This window comes from Vulpes vulpes, chromosome 1 (genome assembly GCF_048418805.1).
Source record: "Vulpes vulpes isolate BD-2025 chromosome 1, VulVul3, whole genome shotgun sequence".
NCBI lineage: Eukaryota > Metazoa > Chordata > Mammalia > Carnivora > Canidae > Vulpes > Vulpes vulpes.
The window spans coordinates 195,058,579-195,076,001 of record NC_132780.1 but is presented as its reverse complement, the minus strand read 5'-3'; the positions used below and the strand labels follow the sequence as shown (position 1 = coordinate 195,076,001).

General features: G+C 35.7%; 1 protein-coding gene across 1 annotated transcript in view; it reads left to right on the top strand.

Annotated features, from left to right (window-relative positions):
• The window catches only part of AK9 (adenylate kinase 9), a 114,919-nt gene that overhangs the window by 73,056 nt on the left and 24,440 nt on the right, over positions 1–17,423 (top strand). The window contains exons 24-28 of the mRNA XM_026005795.2: positions 4,529–4,741; positions 6,441–6,704; positions 7,653–7,777; positions 10,517–10,736; positions 14,645–14,710. Coding sequence (XP_025861580.2) covers positions 4,529–4,741; positions 6,441–6,704; positions 7,653–7,777; positions 10,517–10,736; positions 14,645–14,710 — 888 coding nt within the window. The remainder of the gene's footprint in view (positions 1–4,528; positions 4,742–6,440; positions 6,705–7,652; positions 7,778–10,516; positions 10,737–14,644; positions 14,711–17,423) is intronic.

The window sequence follows — 17,423 nt, the reverse complement described above, 5'->3', positions numbered from 1 at the left end:
AAAAAAAGAATATATCCTGTTGATTCCATTTAAATAAAAATTTGGGGATGGAGCAGGTAGGAGACAAAAAGGGACAGGAAAGAGAGATTTTGAGAAGAAATGTGAGCGAACTTCTGGTATTCATGAATATGTTTATCATCTTGGTTGTGGTAAATACACAAATGAATACTTGTTTCAGAACTAATCAAAATTTTTTTGTACAGTGTTTTAATGTCAGCCATACCTCAGTCAAGCTATTATAAGTGCTAATGGTTGTTATCTCTGAGTGATGGACTTATAAGTAATTTTTATTTTTTAAGTGCTTATCTATACTACCTGTTTTTTTAACATTAGAAAGATACCATTTTTACAATAGGAAAAATCAACAACAAAGATATTTCTCTTTTGCCAAACAGAAAGTACAAAAAGAAATGACAGTTCTAATGCCACTGCAGAATTCAAGATATGCACAAGTGTTTGTCTTTTCTCATCAATCTTGCCTATGCTTGGGGTGCCCTTAAATCTGTATGTTATATCTTTCTGTATCTGTGGGAAATTAATTCTTGCCTCTTCTCCATCTCTTCCTTTTTTTCCTTCCATAATACTTAATACTTATTAGATCTCTTGGGTCTATCCTCCAAATATCTTTATCTTTTCCCTCAAATTCTCCATCTCTTTGCTTTTTTGTTCATATATTTGTAGATATGTCTTCCATTCAATCTTCTCATTTAAGGCATTTGTTGGGGTTCTATTGCCGTTGTAACAAATTACCACAAAGTTAGTGGCTTAAAACAACCAAGTTATCATTTAGTTCTCAAGGTCAGCTCTCTGAAATGAATCTTACCGGGCTAAAATCAATATTAGCTATGTTCCTTCTGCTAGAGGAGAAACCTTTTCCTGTCTTTTCCAGCTTCTGGAGGCCTCCTGCATTCTTTGGCTTATGGCCTCTTCCTCCATCTTCAAAGCACATTACTTCAACCTTTGCTTTTCATCATCTCATCTCTTCTTCTGCCTTTGACCTTCTTGCTTCCCTCTTAAGGACCACCACCTGGATGAGCTTCCCATCTCAACATCCTTAATCACACACAAGGTAACCCACTCAGGTTCTGGGGATCTTTGGGAGGCCATTATTCTACCACAAGTTGTTACTCTCTTCTTAGGCTTATTTGCACATTTTGTTGGTGCCTGTGAACTCTTTCTAGTGTTTACTTGAATTTCTATTAATGTCCCTATTATTTTTCCACTCAGAGATTGGGTTCTGTCCATCTCTGTTGCAATGTTTTGTGATCTATTTGATCTGACTGATCCTGCAGTTGGCTAGGCTGCCTTACATGGGTGGTGGTTTTCTAGTCATTGCTAAGGCCTAAGACAAGCCTGATAAGTATATCTCATACTTGCCCAGATGCAGGATTGGGGAGGACTCTTTCTACCCATACACCTCTTTCTTCATCTTTTGTGAGCCAGAGAGACCACAAGAATTGCCCTGGTAATTGCTGATGTTACCATTCTCCAGGAAATCCAAAGATCTCTGTAAAAAATTCCTCCTAAGACTTGACATCTTAATACTCTGATCCCTCTAATGTTTGTCTCCAAGTGCTCATCTAGCCCATAGTGGTAAACAATCCCATATGGTTTCCTCCTCTCAGATGTTGATGGATTTCAGCTGCCTGCCCAGTAGTGTTTGTTTATTTATTTATTTATTTATTTATTTATTTATTCATTCATTCATTCATTCATTCATTTTTTCCAGTAGTGTTTAATATTGAGATGGTGGTAGAGAAAGGAAGGAGGTGTCTTCAGATCACCATTTTCCCAGAATCCTTTGTTTTAAGATATCCCTAACCCCACCCTATTGCCTCTATACACATTCCTCACTTTCTGTTTCTAAAATTTATTTAGGGATAATTCTAGATCCACCTATTATAAGGAAAAACTGGAGTCAACCAATGTAAGCCACTACAATTAACTTAGGACTCAAATGGATTGAGATATAAAAAGCAAGTCCTAATGAAAAAAAAAAGAGGAAATAGCATTCTGAGTATCAGTAAAAGTAGAATTCAAGGGAAAATGCATTAAAACAACAAAAAAAAAGATACTTTATGCTGTCAAAGATAAGCAAAACTGGGCATAGAAGTGATAAGGACATGTTTTCATCAATAGAGAAAAGAGCCCACTGTGAACTGAAATCTGATTTGCACAGAGGCAAGTGGAAGTTTTAAAGGGAGAATTAGGGAACAGAGAGGACGCAAGCAGGAGCCCTGGAGATTCAGGGAAGTGAAAATCTACAAGTGTCCATTGATAGATGAATGGATAAAGAAAAAGTGGCACACACACACACACACACACAGAGGAAAATCTTTCAGCCATAAAAAGAATGAAATCTTGCCATTTGCAATGACATGGTGTAGCTAAAGGATGTAATGCTAGTGAAATAAGTCAGAGAAAGATAAATAGCAAATGATTTCACTCATGGAACTTGAGAAGTAAAACAAATGAACAAAGAAAAAAGAGATGAACCAAAACAAAACAGTCTCTTAAATACAGAGAAAAAAGTGGTAGTTGCCAGGTAGGAGGTGGGTGGAGGAATGGGGGAAATAACTAAAGGAGATTAAAAGTGTACTTACCTTGGTGAGCCCCGAGAAACATATAGAATTGTTGAATCATTATATTGTATACCTGAAACTAATATAACACTGTATGTTAATTATACTGGAAATTTAAATAAATAAATAATTTTTAAATACCTTAGTAAAAAAATTAAAATAAAATAAAATTCTCATGAAACAAAATTATACTGACTTTCACAAAGGTCAGAACTTATACTTTCAATTGTGTTTGAGTGCATATGTTTTTACTGTGAGTTCAACAATGCTTTTAAACAAAATTGCATTTTATAATTTAATACATTATAAAAGTCAAAATAAGAACAAAGATTTTAGAATTCAACGCAATTTTTAAGTGTCACATGACCTTATTTCAGATTTATTAGAAGTTGGATAAATTTTACATTTCAGCTTCAAAATAAAAAAATACATATGTTGTTTTCCAGCCCTCCAAAAAAATCACATATAAATGCTTTGCAATATGGCAGAAGTAGAAATTATAATTGTCAGATTTAAAAAAATGATACCCAATTATATTTGAATTTGAGGTAAAGAATAATTTTTATGTGTGGTACAAATTTATACTAAAAATTATTTGTTATCTGAAATTCAAATATAACTGGAAGCCACATTCATATTTTTTTAAGTCTGCCAACTACTTTAAGTGAATTTAGCAGCAGGAAAAATTAAGCATTCAACTCAGAATCTGGGAAAAAAGCACAACAAATAAACCCAATGAGTGCAGAAAGGAGATAAAGGCAAAAATTTAACAAAATAGGGAAAGAAGACAAAAATGAAAACAGTAGCCCTAATTTCAAAAAATGAAAAGTTGGTTCATTGGCAAGTGTAACCAAATAGATAAACTTCTAACAAGTCCAATTAGGTAAAAAGAAGCAGCCAATAACATTTGAAACAAAAATGGGCATATAATCAAATATTAAAAACAGAGTGGTTTAAATTATAGGAACTTTATACTAATACATTTTAAAGTCAAGATAAAAGGGATTTTTAAAATATGAATTGCTAGTTTGCTTAGGAAGAACAATAAAAGCTGAACAAACAAGAATGATAAAAGGGAATTACAAATCATTTCTAATATATCTTTGTTGATTAGATAATTCCTGTGTTGCTTAAACCCTTCCACGTAATAGGGGCGCCTGGGTGGCTCAGTTGGTTAAGCATCCGACTCTTGATTTTGGCTCAGGTCATGGTCTCAGGGTCGTGAGATTGAGCCCTGTAACATGCCCAGAGCAGAGTCTGCTTGGGAGTCTCTTTCTCCATCTCCCTCTGCCCCTCCTCCTACTCACACTAAATAGATAGATAGATAGATAGATAGATAGATAGATAGATAGATAGATAATAAATAAAAATATTTTTAAAAACATCTTCCTCATGGTAGAAAAATAACAATACTTCCCAGCTCATTTTGGAGCATTTGCATAACTTTCATACAAAAATTGAACAAGAATGGTGCAAGAAAAGTATAGACCAGCCTCCTGTTTGCACCTTTTACAGAAAGTTGTTCATTATATCTTGTTTCGGGGGGGAATAAAAGAGGCTTGTTGTAGAATAGTCTTGTAAAGTATTATCCCATGGGCGTTTTTTAAAATACTGTGTCTGTGCCTAAATATATGTCTATTTTTACAGTCTGTTGGTAGGATATACTTTGAAAAAGGGTCTGGAAGGGTACACATAAAATTGTTGAGTGTTTTAAAGAGATTACTGTTATAGATTAGATATTATTCAGGATGTGAGCTTATAGGGATACAAGAAACTGATATTTTAATTAATTAAATTTGCCTAAGAACTGGCCTTTTGTGGACTGTTTAAAGGCATCTTGTTATGGATTAAATATTATTCAAGAAGCATTATTTGTTTAATTCCATCTTTTGGTCTTACATCAAAATACTTTTAACCCTGTTCTCCAAACTGAACAATATTTGTAGAATGAAGACAGAATTAAAGAGAAGAAAAGGCACTTGGGAGATACAAAGCACTTTTGTCCAGTGGTTCTCAAAGAAAACTTCATCCTACAACCAGGCAGTCCAGACGAAGCAGCTAAATATCGAGAAAAGATCTACTATTTTTCAAGTCCTGAGGCTAAAGAAAAGTTTCTAGAGCATCCTGAGGAGTACGTGGCTCATAAAGAACCATTAAAGGTGAAAACCGTATTCCTATCCAATCCTAATAATTGCTCCTGGATGCTTTTCCAAGGACTGACCGCCAACCTTCATCATTTCACTTAATAGTAAAGTCCCCAGTCTGATAAAACAATATGGTGTAATTATCTAAGTTTCAAGAACGATTTTTTGGAATATAACATAAAATAATTCACTTCTTTAATTTCTGCAGTAATCAAACCAACGTGTTGTGTCAAACCAACACCTAATATTTGTCTTTTAGCTAAAGGAAAAAGACACAGCTAGATTTATTGCTTGCTACATGAAAGGCCACCTGTGCTGGTTGGTCTCTCTAGAGACTCCAGAGCAGTCTGCTGATCTTAAGACAGGATTTTGGGGATGAATGGGATTCAGGGATTGGTGGACTTTTCGTGGGTTGACACGCAAAGTCCACCATTTATTAGAAGTGTGGTTACTCAGATGAGATCACTGTTCACCTGATTCACACTCAGAGGTATGATCATAGGGACAAGTCTGTGCCTGACTGGTTGACTCTCAGGAGCAAGGGCTGATACTGATTCATTGGCTTGAAAAGGAGTCTTACTATACAGCTAGAGAACAGTCCGTGTTTCCTTAAGTTTGTGGAGTTTCAGTGTGGGATGATGCAAAAGTTCTGGAAATGGATAGTGGTGACGGTTACACAAAATTGTGTGTATACTTAATGCCACTGAATTGTATAAAAATAGTTTAAATGAATACATTTTAAACCACTGAATTATATACTTTAAATGGGTGGATTTTGTGGTATTTAAGTATGCCATCTCAATAAGTAAATATTTGAATTAAACTGAAAAAAATGTTTTAAATGGTAAATTTTATGTTATGTATATTTTACTACCATCATAAAAAAAACACATCCATTTGAAAAATAAAGCACATGCATCATTGCATCAACTTTAGACAAGAACCTTCATTTTTTTATTTTGCTTTCTCACCCTATTCCACATGGATGTATATTCTTTCCAGTGTATGTAATATTTTACAATCTTTTTTTCACTCAACATTGTATCAGTGGAAGTTTATATATTTCTACATAGATGTCATGATACTTCATCATTTTGATGTACCATTTTAACATCTAATTGTTTGACGTTTTTCATAGCATTTTCATAGTGCGGTTTTTCATTGTGGATATGAAATAATATTTAGGAGATCTTCGGGCATGTCATTTTTCATTTCTCTTGAGTTTTTTTATTAGTATAATTTCCTAGGTTGGGATTACAAAATCAAAATGTACAAGTCACAATACATTGTCACTTATACTTTCAAAAACATCAATGCCTTCTCTCTTTTTTTTTTTTTTTCAAAGAAGTAAGCTCCACACCTAACATGGGGCTTGAACTCATAACCCTGAGATCAAGAGCTGCATGCTCCACTGACTGAGCCAGCCAGTGCCCCTAATTCCAATGCCTTCTTAAACAGAACATATAGAACACAATTTAAACTCTCCTGAATAATTTGGGCTATTTTTGTGAACTTCAATTTTTATATGGTGCCCAGGAGGATTACTGAAATATGTGTATGGTTGTGCTCTCTGACACTATTGGTGTTGTGAAGTGATAATTCAGTCTTGGGGGGAGAGGCAATGACTAACCCTGATGTTTTCTAAATTACTCAAAACTTTCTTTTCTTCCCTCTCCTCCTGCCCTATCTCTCCCCAACCTACCTCCTGTGGCAGGCTCCTCCAGTAAGAATATGCCTTCTGGGCCCCCATGGCTCTGGCAAAACCACCTGTGGAAGGCAGTTAGCAGAAAAATGGGGCATTTTTCACATTCAGTTTGAAGAATACCTTCAAGAAAAAATAATGCTCAAAACCGAAAAGAGAATTGGAACTGAATTTGAAGAAGATTCTGATGAAGAACAGTTTGCAAAGCAAGAACTTGAAGAACTTGCAATTCAGGCCAATGTCAAGATTGAAGAAGAAAATACAAGGAAGCCAGTAGTAATATTAATACTGTCTTTGCAGATAATTATGCTTACTGGTGTTACTTTTGGGAAGTAGAATATAAGCAGTATAAAACTCTATAAAGTTTCTCGGAAGAAGAAAAAAATTAACCACCCCACGTGTTAAATACATATCTTACTGCTCATCTAGAATACAAAAATGCTAAATTTTACATGACTCCAGTAAAAATCTGAGAAGCTTTCCCTGACAAAACTGTTGTGTAGCATTTATTTGGGACTATGGTATTTGATATGTCTGACCTAGACTATAAGGTTTTGCTTTATTGTGTTCTCTGTTTTCTATCAAATATCATAAAAATCTGCCCCAGCAACAGTAGAGATCTCAAAATATTCTAATGATGCATGTAAGAAATTGTATATATATCTTAGATGGTTTCTTTCTGGGGTTGTAAAGAGAAAATTCTTAATTCTAACTCACCTTTTAACCATTTCTGATAGAGGTAGACCCTTTTCTTCTCAAATTATCCCCTGTAAATGGGCCCAGCTATGGATTGTATCCCAGGTGACTGGCTGGCTGGCCCATCCTTCAATCAGGATCTGAGCTGAATAACTGTAAGATAAATGACAAAAATTAGTTAAACCTTATGGGAGTGTGAGATAGACTGAATAATATCTTAGCACAAAGTGATGAGACAGTTATCCTGAGGCCATGTTTGAAAATCATTCATACTAATCACTAGTAAATCCTTTTAGCTATAATATATAATTTAATATTTTAAACCATATTAAATGTTGATTTTTTTAAAAAGAGTTCAAGTTTTAAAGTGTTAACAAGCAGTATTTTATTTTATTTTATTTTTTTAACAAGCAGCATTTTAAAAATGATCTAAGAAGTAAAGGTCTCGCCCTAATCAACTATATATAGAGTATTATTTATTAATACAGAGTTTTAAGTTTTTTCTCATCTCCTGATTTTTGTTTTTAGCTTCAAGAAGTACAATTTACAGAAGAAGAAGAAGCAATCAGATTAAATCTAATGGAAAATGAGCCATTGCCTCCCGAAATTCTTGAAACAATTCTTTCTGAATGGTGGCTTACAGAACCAATACGGTATCTTATTTTATATAGGGTTATATAATTGTTGACTTTTATTTGCTTTATTCTGAAAAGTTAAACACATAATTCAGCATAAATTTTAAGATTTTTTTCTTTTACTCTCTTGTAAACTAGCGATTCTACACATTAAAAACGTTTGAGGAATGAATTTAAAAATACTGATGCTAGGGGCCTCTTCCCCAAAACAACAATCAAAAATTTTAGAAGTGTAAAGTTGAGATCTAGGCAGTGGTATTTTTGAGACCTCCCCACGTGATTCTACTGTGTAGTCATGGTTGAGCACCCATATTCTAAACCCATGTATGCTACTGATGAACTGGACTCTTTTCCTTGGAGCCTTTCAATAATTACAGTTAAGACCACTTAGTAACTGTCCAGTGTTATCCCTTTCTTAAAAATCAGGAAGAAGCATGACTTTAGACAGGACATATATCAGAATCTCCATGCCATCAGGGTTTAAAACTTCACTGCAATTCCTAACTAGAATGATACTATAGTACCAATAATAACAGACACTTAGATGAAACTGTATTTTATTCACGTTGGTTATAGGTCATCAACTTTGATTTTAATTTCCTGTTGCCCTAATTAGTTCATTAGTTGTGGTAAACATAGGCAGGTCAACTGCAACAATGTAGTCATGGAGGGGGTGCATCTTGGTGGCTCAGTGGGTTAAGCATCCAACTCTTGATTTTGGCTCAGGTCATGATCTTGGTGTCATGGGATTCAGCCCCACTTTGGGCTTTGCACTTGGCATGGAGTTTGCTTGTCCCTCTCCCTCTGCCACTCCCTGCCTTCTCTAATAAATAAGTAAATCTTTTAAAAACAAAACAACAACAACAAAAAACCCAATGTAATCATGGGTTGTTCTTCATTAATTTAGCTCCTGACCTCACACTATACATTAATTTTTTTTTACTTTTATTTTTTTAAAGATTTTATTTATTTATTCATGAGAGAGAGAGAGAGGCAGAGACACAAGCAGAGGGAGAAGCAGGCTCCATGCAGGGAGCCCGATGTGGGACTTGATCCCGGGGTCCAGGATCATGCCCTGGGCCAAAGGCAGGCGTGCTAAACCGCTGAGCCACTTAGGGATCCCCTACATTAAAATTTTTTAAAAAAATCATATGAATTGAAGAATTAAAAATAAAAAAGTGAAATTGTAAAAAGTCTAAATAAAATAGCTATTATGCAACCATCAAAATATATTAAAATGAAGAACTTGTAATAGCATGAGCAATGTTATTATATAACATTAAGTTTAAAAAGATACAAAGTTATTTATAATATAATAGCAAGATGGAATAAATAGAGGAATAAATTGGAAAGAAACAAAACAAAATGACAGTAATCTCTAGGATATGAGATTGTGGATAATCTTGCCATTTCTCATGCTTTTCTCTATTTTCCAATTTTTCTGTAGTGGGATTTGTTGCTTTTCTAATCAGGGGAAAAATCAACATATATTTGAAGGGCTATTGCATGAGTCCTGGAGAGATATAATAAGCGCCTGAACTAAGATGTAATGGTAGAAATGGAAATATGGGTACAGAAGAGGACAGGCCAGGGCTTAGCTCTCATATGTGAGAAGCAAGAGGGGGCTGGAGGAGCAGTCCAAGTATCTCTGAAGTTTGGTACCTGAATACCAGTGAGTCAGAGGCAAGAGCAGTGTGGAAGGGTAACAATGAGTATGATTTTTGACAGTATGATACATACACAATTCCTGAAGGGCACTTCAATGAAGGAACTAAGAAACCTTTTGAAAATTCTGAATTGAAACTCAGAAGTTGGGTATAGAGGTAGAGCTTGACAAAGAAGTGACAGCTGGAACAGTAGAGATGAAATTGTTCCTCACGGAAGAGACATTGCTGAAGGCATCCCTAAGGAAAAAGGCATACATCTTAGAGCCAAAATATAAAAATCTGCCCACTTACTAAGACAGGAAACATTTTAAAATGTCAGATAAGGACTCAAACTGTCAAATGTTCATAGAAGTCCTGTGAAGAAGACAGCATATATTTAAATATAAATACCTAAAAGAAGTCAAATTTTAGGTAAACGGGATAAATTCTCATTCAAAAGTAGATCAATATCGACTCTTTCAAGTAAACAAAACCAAGTTCTTAAAGCCTGGTTGTTTAATAATGAAAATATAGCCATGTTCCAGTTATTTTTCTGATCCTTATTGTTTCCTCTTACCTGGACAAGTTTTATAATTCTATTTGAACATAATCATCTAACATATATGGGCCAGGTTGCCTACATTAGTAATTGTCATTGATCATAAGGGGATCCAGGAAAAAGGGTAAAAACTCTCATGAAAGGAAGCATCACGAGAAGAAAAACTGCACAAAGGTGGAATCCCACTAGAAGCAGGCTAGCCAAACCTACCTTTACATAAGGGTGATACAGTCATCACAATTCCCAAGCAGAGAATTTATTTTCTCTTACTTCTTCACCAAATATTTAAGACTATTTACAATATAAGAGAACTTATCTATACTATGAACAGAAGTATAAAATATTATTTTAATCTAATTCAATACATTTGGGAGAAGACATACCATGCTTACCCAAGTAGAAATATTAAATGAAATAAAAGATACTACAGTAAACCTCTAAAACTATTCATTGCACATCTTATATAAAGTTGTGATTTATTAATTTTTAAATTTTAAATCAATATTTATAATGCAATATTTTAAGTGAATAAATTATGAAATTTCCACCAAGTTCCACAGGTTTTGTATTAGATGGTTTCCCACGATATCCTGAGGAGGCCCTGTTTCTGGGGGAACATGGATTTTTCCCAGATGCTGCTGTTTTTATACAAGTAGATGATCAAGATATTTCTGATCGACTCCTTCCTTCTCAAATGGAAAAGTGGAAACAGAAACAAAAGAAGAAATTAGAAAGGAAGAAACTCATCAAAGAAATGAAGGCGAAAATCAAGGTATGTATCCAATAAAAAATATGGGAGTAAATTTAGTCAACATCTGTTCAAGTTATAAAATGGTCTTTCACAGTCAATATGAAAACACTTTTTATCAAATATTAACACTATTTTTAATTAAATAGTTAAAAATTATTTGAAACCCATGTGATTTGCAATATGTTAATACTTTTCTCTACAACACATCTTTAAAATTAAAGATAGTGGCAGCACAAACATATCCTATACCAGACACAGGAGAGAAGTAGAAGGAGAAGCAACATAAAGAATTAAAATAAAAAAAAAAAAGAATTAAAATTTTGATGGCTTTTTCACTAGTTCTTGGAGTGATGCTACCATCCAACATGGCCATGTTAGCCTACAATGAAACAGATCCATATATCAATATAGGATATTTTTTCTAAAACTGAAATCAGGGGAGTATTACATAAAATGCTCAAAAGTGTCATAGGGAATCCAGCCATTCTACTTCTAGGAACTCATCTAACAGAAATGAAAATGGATCCCCATAAAAATGTATATATGAATGTTCATAACAGCATTATTCATAACCAGTGCAGAAAACAACACAGGGTCAAAGAAAATGAAGAAAGGAATATTTTTCAAACAAAAACTCCAGAAGTAGACTTTACTGAAACAAAGATAAGTGATTTACCTGATAAAGGGTTCAAACTAATGTTCATAAGATGCTCACAGGGTCCAGAGAACAATGCATGAACAAAGTAAGAATTTCAAGAAAGAGAAAATATATGAAAGTACCAAATGGAAATCACAGAGCTGGAGAATACAATAACGGAACTGAAAAATTCAATACAGAGGTTCAATAGCAGACTAGACACATAGATCAATGGAACAGAACAGGTAGCCCAGAAATAACCCCATGCCCAAATTGTCAATTAATTTACAAGCAAAAATCCAAAGATACATGATGGAAGACAGTCTCTTTAGTAAATCCTGGGAAAACTGGACAGCTACATACAAAAAAATGAAACTGGACCCCTATCCTATACTATACACAAAAAGCAACTCAAAATGGATTAAGGATTTGAATATAAGGCCTGAAACCAATAAACTTCTAAAAGAAAACATAGGGGGTAAGCTCCTTGACATTGTCTTGGCAGTTATTTATTTATTTATTTTTTGGACTTGACACCAAAAGCAAAAGTCAACAAATGGCGACTACATCAAACTAAAAGGCTTTCGCACAACAAAGGAAGCCATCAAGGGCGAGAGAAAATATTTACAAGTCTTATCTGATTTGCATCTGATTAGGGGTTAAAATCCACAAAATATGAAGAACTTACATAGCTCAATGGCAAAAAAACAAAAACAAAAAACAAGAAACAAACAAACAAACAAAAAAAACCACACACACACAATCTGATTTAAAAATAGATTAAAAATCTGAAAAAAAATTCAGAGGCTCTGAATAGACATTTTTCCAAAGAAGACATACAGATGGTCAATAGGTACATGAAAAAGTGCTCGGTATCAATAATCATCAGGGAAATGCAAATCAAAAGTACAATGAGAGGGATGTCTGGGTAGTTCAGGGGTTGAGAATCTACTTTCAGCTCAGGGTGTGACTCTGGGGTCCTGGGATCAAGTCCCACGTCAGATTCCCTGCGTGGAGCCTTCTCCCTCTGCCTGTGTCTCTGCCTCTCTCTCTCTCTCTCTCTCTCTCTCTCTCATGAATAAATAAAATCTTTTTTAAAAAGTACAATGAGATATTACCTTACTCTTATTAGAATGGCTGTCATCAAAAGACAAGAGATAACAAATGTTGGCTGGACTGTGGAGAAAAGGAAATCCCTTGCACTGTTGGTGGGAGTGTAAACTGGTACAACCACTGGGGAAAATAGCTTGGAAGTTTCTCAAAAGTTTTAAAATACAACTATTTTATGATCCAGGAGTCCTACGTCTGAGTATATATCCAAAGGAAATGAAAACAGGAAATGGAAGAAAGATCAGCACTCTCGTGTTCCTTGCTGCAGCATTTATACGATAGCCAAAATATGGAAGCAATCTAAATGTCTGTCAATGGATGAATGGATAAAAAAGATGCTGTATTTACAATAGGGTATTATTCAGCCATGAGAAAGAAGGAAGCCCTGCCACTTGCAACATGGGTGGAACTTGAGGGTATTATGCGAAATGAAATTAGCCAGACAGGGAAAGACAAATAGTACATCGTATCATTTACATGTGGAATGTAAAAAAAATTCAAACTCATGGAAACAGAGAGTAGAAAAGTGGTTGCCAGGGACTGAGGGGTGGGGGAAATAGGGAGAAGTTGGTAACGGGTACAAACTTTCAGCTATAAAATGAATAAGATCTGAGGATCTAAAGTATAACATGGTGACTATAGTTGATAACATCGAATTGTGTAGTCAAAATTTGCCAAGAGAGTAGAACTTAAATGTTGTCACAAAAAAAGGGGGGCAAATATTGAGGTGATGAATGTGTTCATTAAATGGGAAGAGTCCTTTTAAAATGTATACCTATATCAAATCATCACAATATACACAGTTTGATTAAATATCTTACAGTTTGGGGCAGCTGGGTGGTTCAGTCGGTTAAGCATCTGCCTTCGACTCTGGTCTTGATCCCAAGGTCCTGGGACTGAGCCCCACGTCAGGCTTCCTACTCAGCAGGGAGCCTGCTTCTCCCTCTCCCTTTGCCTGCTGCTCCCCCTGCTATGTCCCTCTCTCTCTCTCTCTCTCTCTCTCTCTCTCTCTGTCAAATAAATAAAAATAAAATCTTTAAAAAATCAATAAATATCTTACAATTGTATAAAGCTGGATGAATGAATGAATAGATGTGTGGAATATACATATAACGGATACTAGTCAATATTAAAAAAGAACAAACTTTAGATAACACCCTACAACATGGATGAAAATCATTATGCTTAGTAAAAGAAGCCAGGTCAAAAAAAAAAATGATCCATACCATATGATTCATTCCATGTGTAAGACATGTCTTAAAAAGGCAAATCTCTAGATCTAGACAAGGTTAAAAAGAATGAGGCTTTCAGATCTGGAACTAGGAAGACAACGATGGGACATGAAAGCAGCGTGAAGTGACGTGAAGGGTTTCCATGCTGAAGAGAGCTTGTGGTTGGTCCACGTGCCCACAGGGAAGGAACAACCTTGGCAGGAAGAAGGTATGGGGAGATGTATTTTGTTATTAGTAAATTTCACAAAACAAAACAAAACAAAACAAAAAAACCCCACCGAGATCAAAGGCATTGAGCTATTTGTCAGAAAATCAACTAATCAGTTCCAACTCTGTGAGATACTGACTTAAATGATGTAATACATTATTAGTTTGTATTTTATTAGCATGATAAAAGACTATCAAACATTTTCAACACATTGCCTCCAAGTACTTCCCTATTTCTCCAGGTACGTAATCTGCCTCTTTACCAAAGCAAACAAATAAATAATAAATTCCAAATGGTAGTCTAAAGTTTGTAGAAAGAATGTCTGGTTCCCAGGGGCTGTTTATGGCTCTGGAGGGAAATACCTCATCAGAAGCTCCAGAGGTTCAAGGACGTAGTAGGATAATGACCACCATCCCATGGTTTTCTGGAAAGTTTACCATTCTTCCATCCAAATGTTATTCCCACTTTGGGAAGAAATATATATATATATAAATATATATATATATATTCCCATTTTGGGAAGAAATATATATATATTTTATATATATATAAATATATATATATTCCCACTTTGGGAAGAAATATATATATATATATATATCTTCCCAAAGTGGGAACAACATTTGGATGGAAGAATGGTATATATATATATATATATATATATATATATATATATATACACACACAAAAAGTAATTGTATCATTATCGATTAAAACTTCTAAATGTCTCTTTCTTTAACAGGATGATATGATTTCTAAAAGAAGGGCTGAACTTATAGCAGAGAGAGAAAAAAAACAGAAAGGGGAGGTAAGTAAGTAATAAAAGGGTTGCTTTTTTTTTTTAAAGACAGACTATCCATAGTATAATATTTCTATATTATATATGTTTTTATATATCAACAGTATAAAATCAAAAGATGCTTAGAAAAAGTCTTGAAGTCCACAGAGTTCATGTTTGAATAGTAAGATTGTATATCACTTTTATCTTTAGTTTTTTTGTTACCCTAAAGTTGTCTACAGTGACCTTTTATTATTTTTATAATCAGAAAAATGAACCTTCTTAGAGGAAAGAAAACCACCAGAGGGGTTTAAATAATCAAATTCAAAATATAATGCGACGGTAAACTATGCTTCTATTTTGCATTTTCATTTTTGCCTTTCACACTTGCAGCCCACGCCGCAGGGAGATAGGCTGGGAGCCTGGGGTTGGGGTCTAGACACGGAGTCTATGCCTCTGTGCTGGGCCTAAAACATAGATTATGTTGAGTTAAAGAATGGAACGAGGCAGAGCCTGTGAACCCTCAGACTTCTATATTCTGCAGGATCCTCGGTGCAGCTCCTTTTCTCCATCTGCTGATTTTTCAAAAAGATAAACCCTGAGGATTGTGGATTCTGTTTTGTTTCGAGCTGTGCCCGAAATGACCTAGCTGACCGCAGTGCTACTGCCCCGCTTACTGGGTACAGAATTTGAAGAGGGGTGTGTGCTAGACACGCTAGTTCTGCAGTTACCTGAGGCTCCTGTCTATACGGGCAGCTTACAGGTCGTCCCTGTAACCAAGGCGAACAGTAAGGTGGTTCCCAGCTCCTGCCATTTCCTCCTGGCATAAAGCACCCTGTACCATCTTTTCAAGACTGACTCTTCCAGGATCTGATCTCCATCTGTATATGAAGGTCCGACCCCACAAGGGGAAGGAGAAGAGAGGAATCACAGGAGATAGGACTTGCCACACATGGAACCGTGTATCCCCCCTTGTATGGACATGCTGGCCCTAAGTACAGGGGACCGCTGATACCAAGCACCCCAACTGTAACAGGGGGTCAAAACATTGCAGAATAGGGGCGGGAACAATTGTTTCCTTGTCCAAAGTATCTACAACCAAAAGCAGGCCTAGAACCATTAGCCTGAGAAAGTTGTGGCACCGTCTAAGGACCAAGTACCCTCCTCTCCATTATTGGCCCGAATCTTCACTCAGCCAGTCAGCCGGTCCGTCAGCAAACCTTAATCTGACCTCTCACTGCATGCCTGGCGCAACTCAGACACTGGAGGATCAGCCATGAACAAAACTGTCAGAAGCTTCTGGCCTCATTCTACTGTTCATTCCCTGAACAAACATGTTCCAAAATTCTACTCTGTTCAAGGAGTCATACTAAGGTTTAGGATTTTTTTAAAAAGTAAAAATAAAGTAAAACCCCATGTCCTAACCTGAGCTCAAGCATAGTTAACTACCTCCAGCCCTTGGGAATCCCTAGTGGTCCCCTTAAGGATCACCCCACTTGTCTCAGCAACATATTACCAAAACACTCCAGATTTTGGGGTTCTTGCTGACTTTGTTCACTGCCAGCTCCCCAGTACGTAACATAGTGCTGACACATAGTAGGCACTCAACAGTTGTTTTGCTGCTGTTGTATAACCTTGAGCAAGTTTCTTAATTTCTCTAAACCTAGGTGTTTTTCATTGTAAAGTGGAAAAAAAGTTAATAATACCTAGTTTCCTGAACTAATACTTTAATTTTTCTTCTTTGCTATTGTTTAGTTAAATCTGCTTTTTCTTAAGAGAGTTACTTTTTAAAATTTTATTTATTTGAGAGAGAATGAGGGAGAGAGCTAGAGAGAGCACAAGTAGGGTGAGGGGCAGAGGGAGAGGCAGGCTCCCCACTGAGCAGGGAGCCTGATGCAGGGCTCGATCCCAAGACCCTGGGATCATGACCTGAGCCAAAGGCAGACATTTAACCTACTGAGCCACCCAGGTGCTCCAAGAGAGTCAATTTTCAGGATAAATTTTAAATGTTCTTAATTTATCATTTTTTTCTATTTGTTAACATTAGACTAGTGGGATTTCTTACTATTTTTCATTCAAAAATTCAATATTCTATCCTTATAAATCAAGTAGGTTTTTGTAAACTGTTAGCTCTCCTGAGACTTACTCTTACAAAACTGGCTGTGTATCCCACGCAATTAATTTATACAAACTGACTTTGGGAAGATAATTCCTGAGATTTTTGATGAATCAAAGATGAAAATTGTGTATTGATTTTTTTTAACTCCTTTGATGAGGATTTTACATGTCTTACTATTGACTCAAAGGAAGACTAAACCAAATGCAGCGTCTCAAGGATCACTTGAGTGTGGTTCCTGTGTGGTTGCTGTAATCAGTTCATGTGATATCCTGACTCGAATCCATGCTGACTCTACACAGACCCTGGAGCTTACTTTCATGAACAGAACCGGGGCCTTCTCATCATTTGCCTTTCGTAAGGCAGGTGCAGCTCCGTGACTCACCTTTTCACAGCTAATTGGGGAACCACATGCAAATGAAGCCCTCCCCAGGTTTGCCTTCTCCTCCTTAACAAAAACCGTTGCCCTTCCTCTCTGAATTTTTTGCAGCAGGTAACAGATTTTTAATGTCAGAAATTACTTCAGTCTCATGGGGACCGTCTGCATTAATTTTGTAGGAAAATGTCGCCATCTGGTGGAACTTCAGGCTCCCAGTGTGACTAAAGAATATTCTAAATAAAATCACT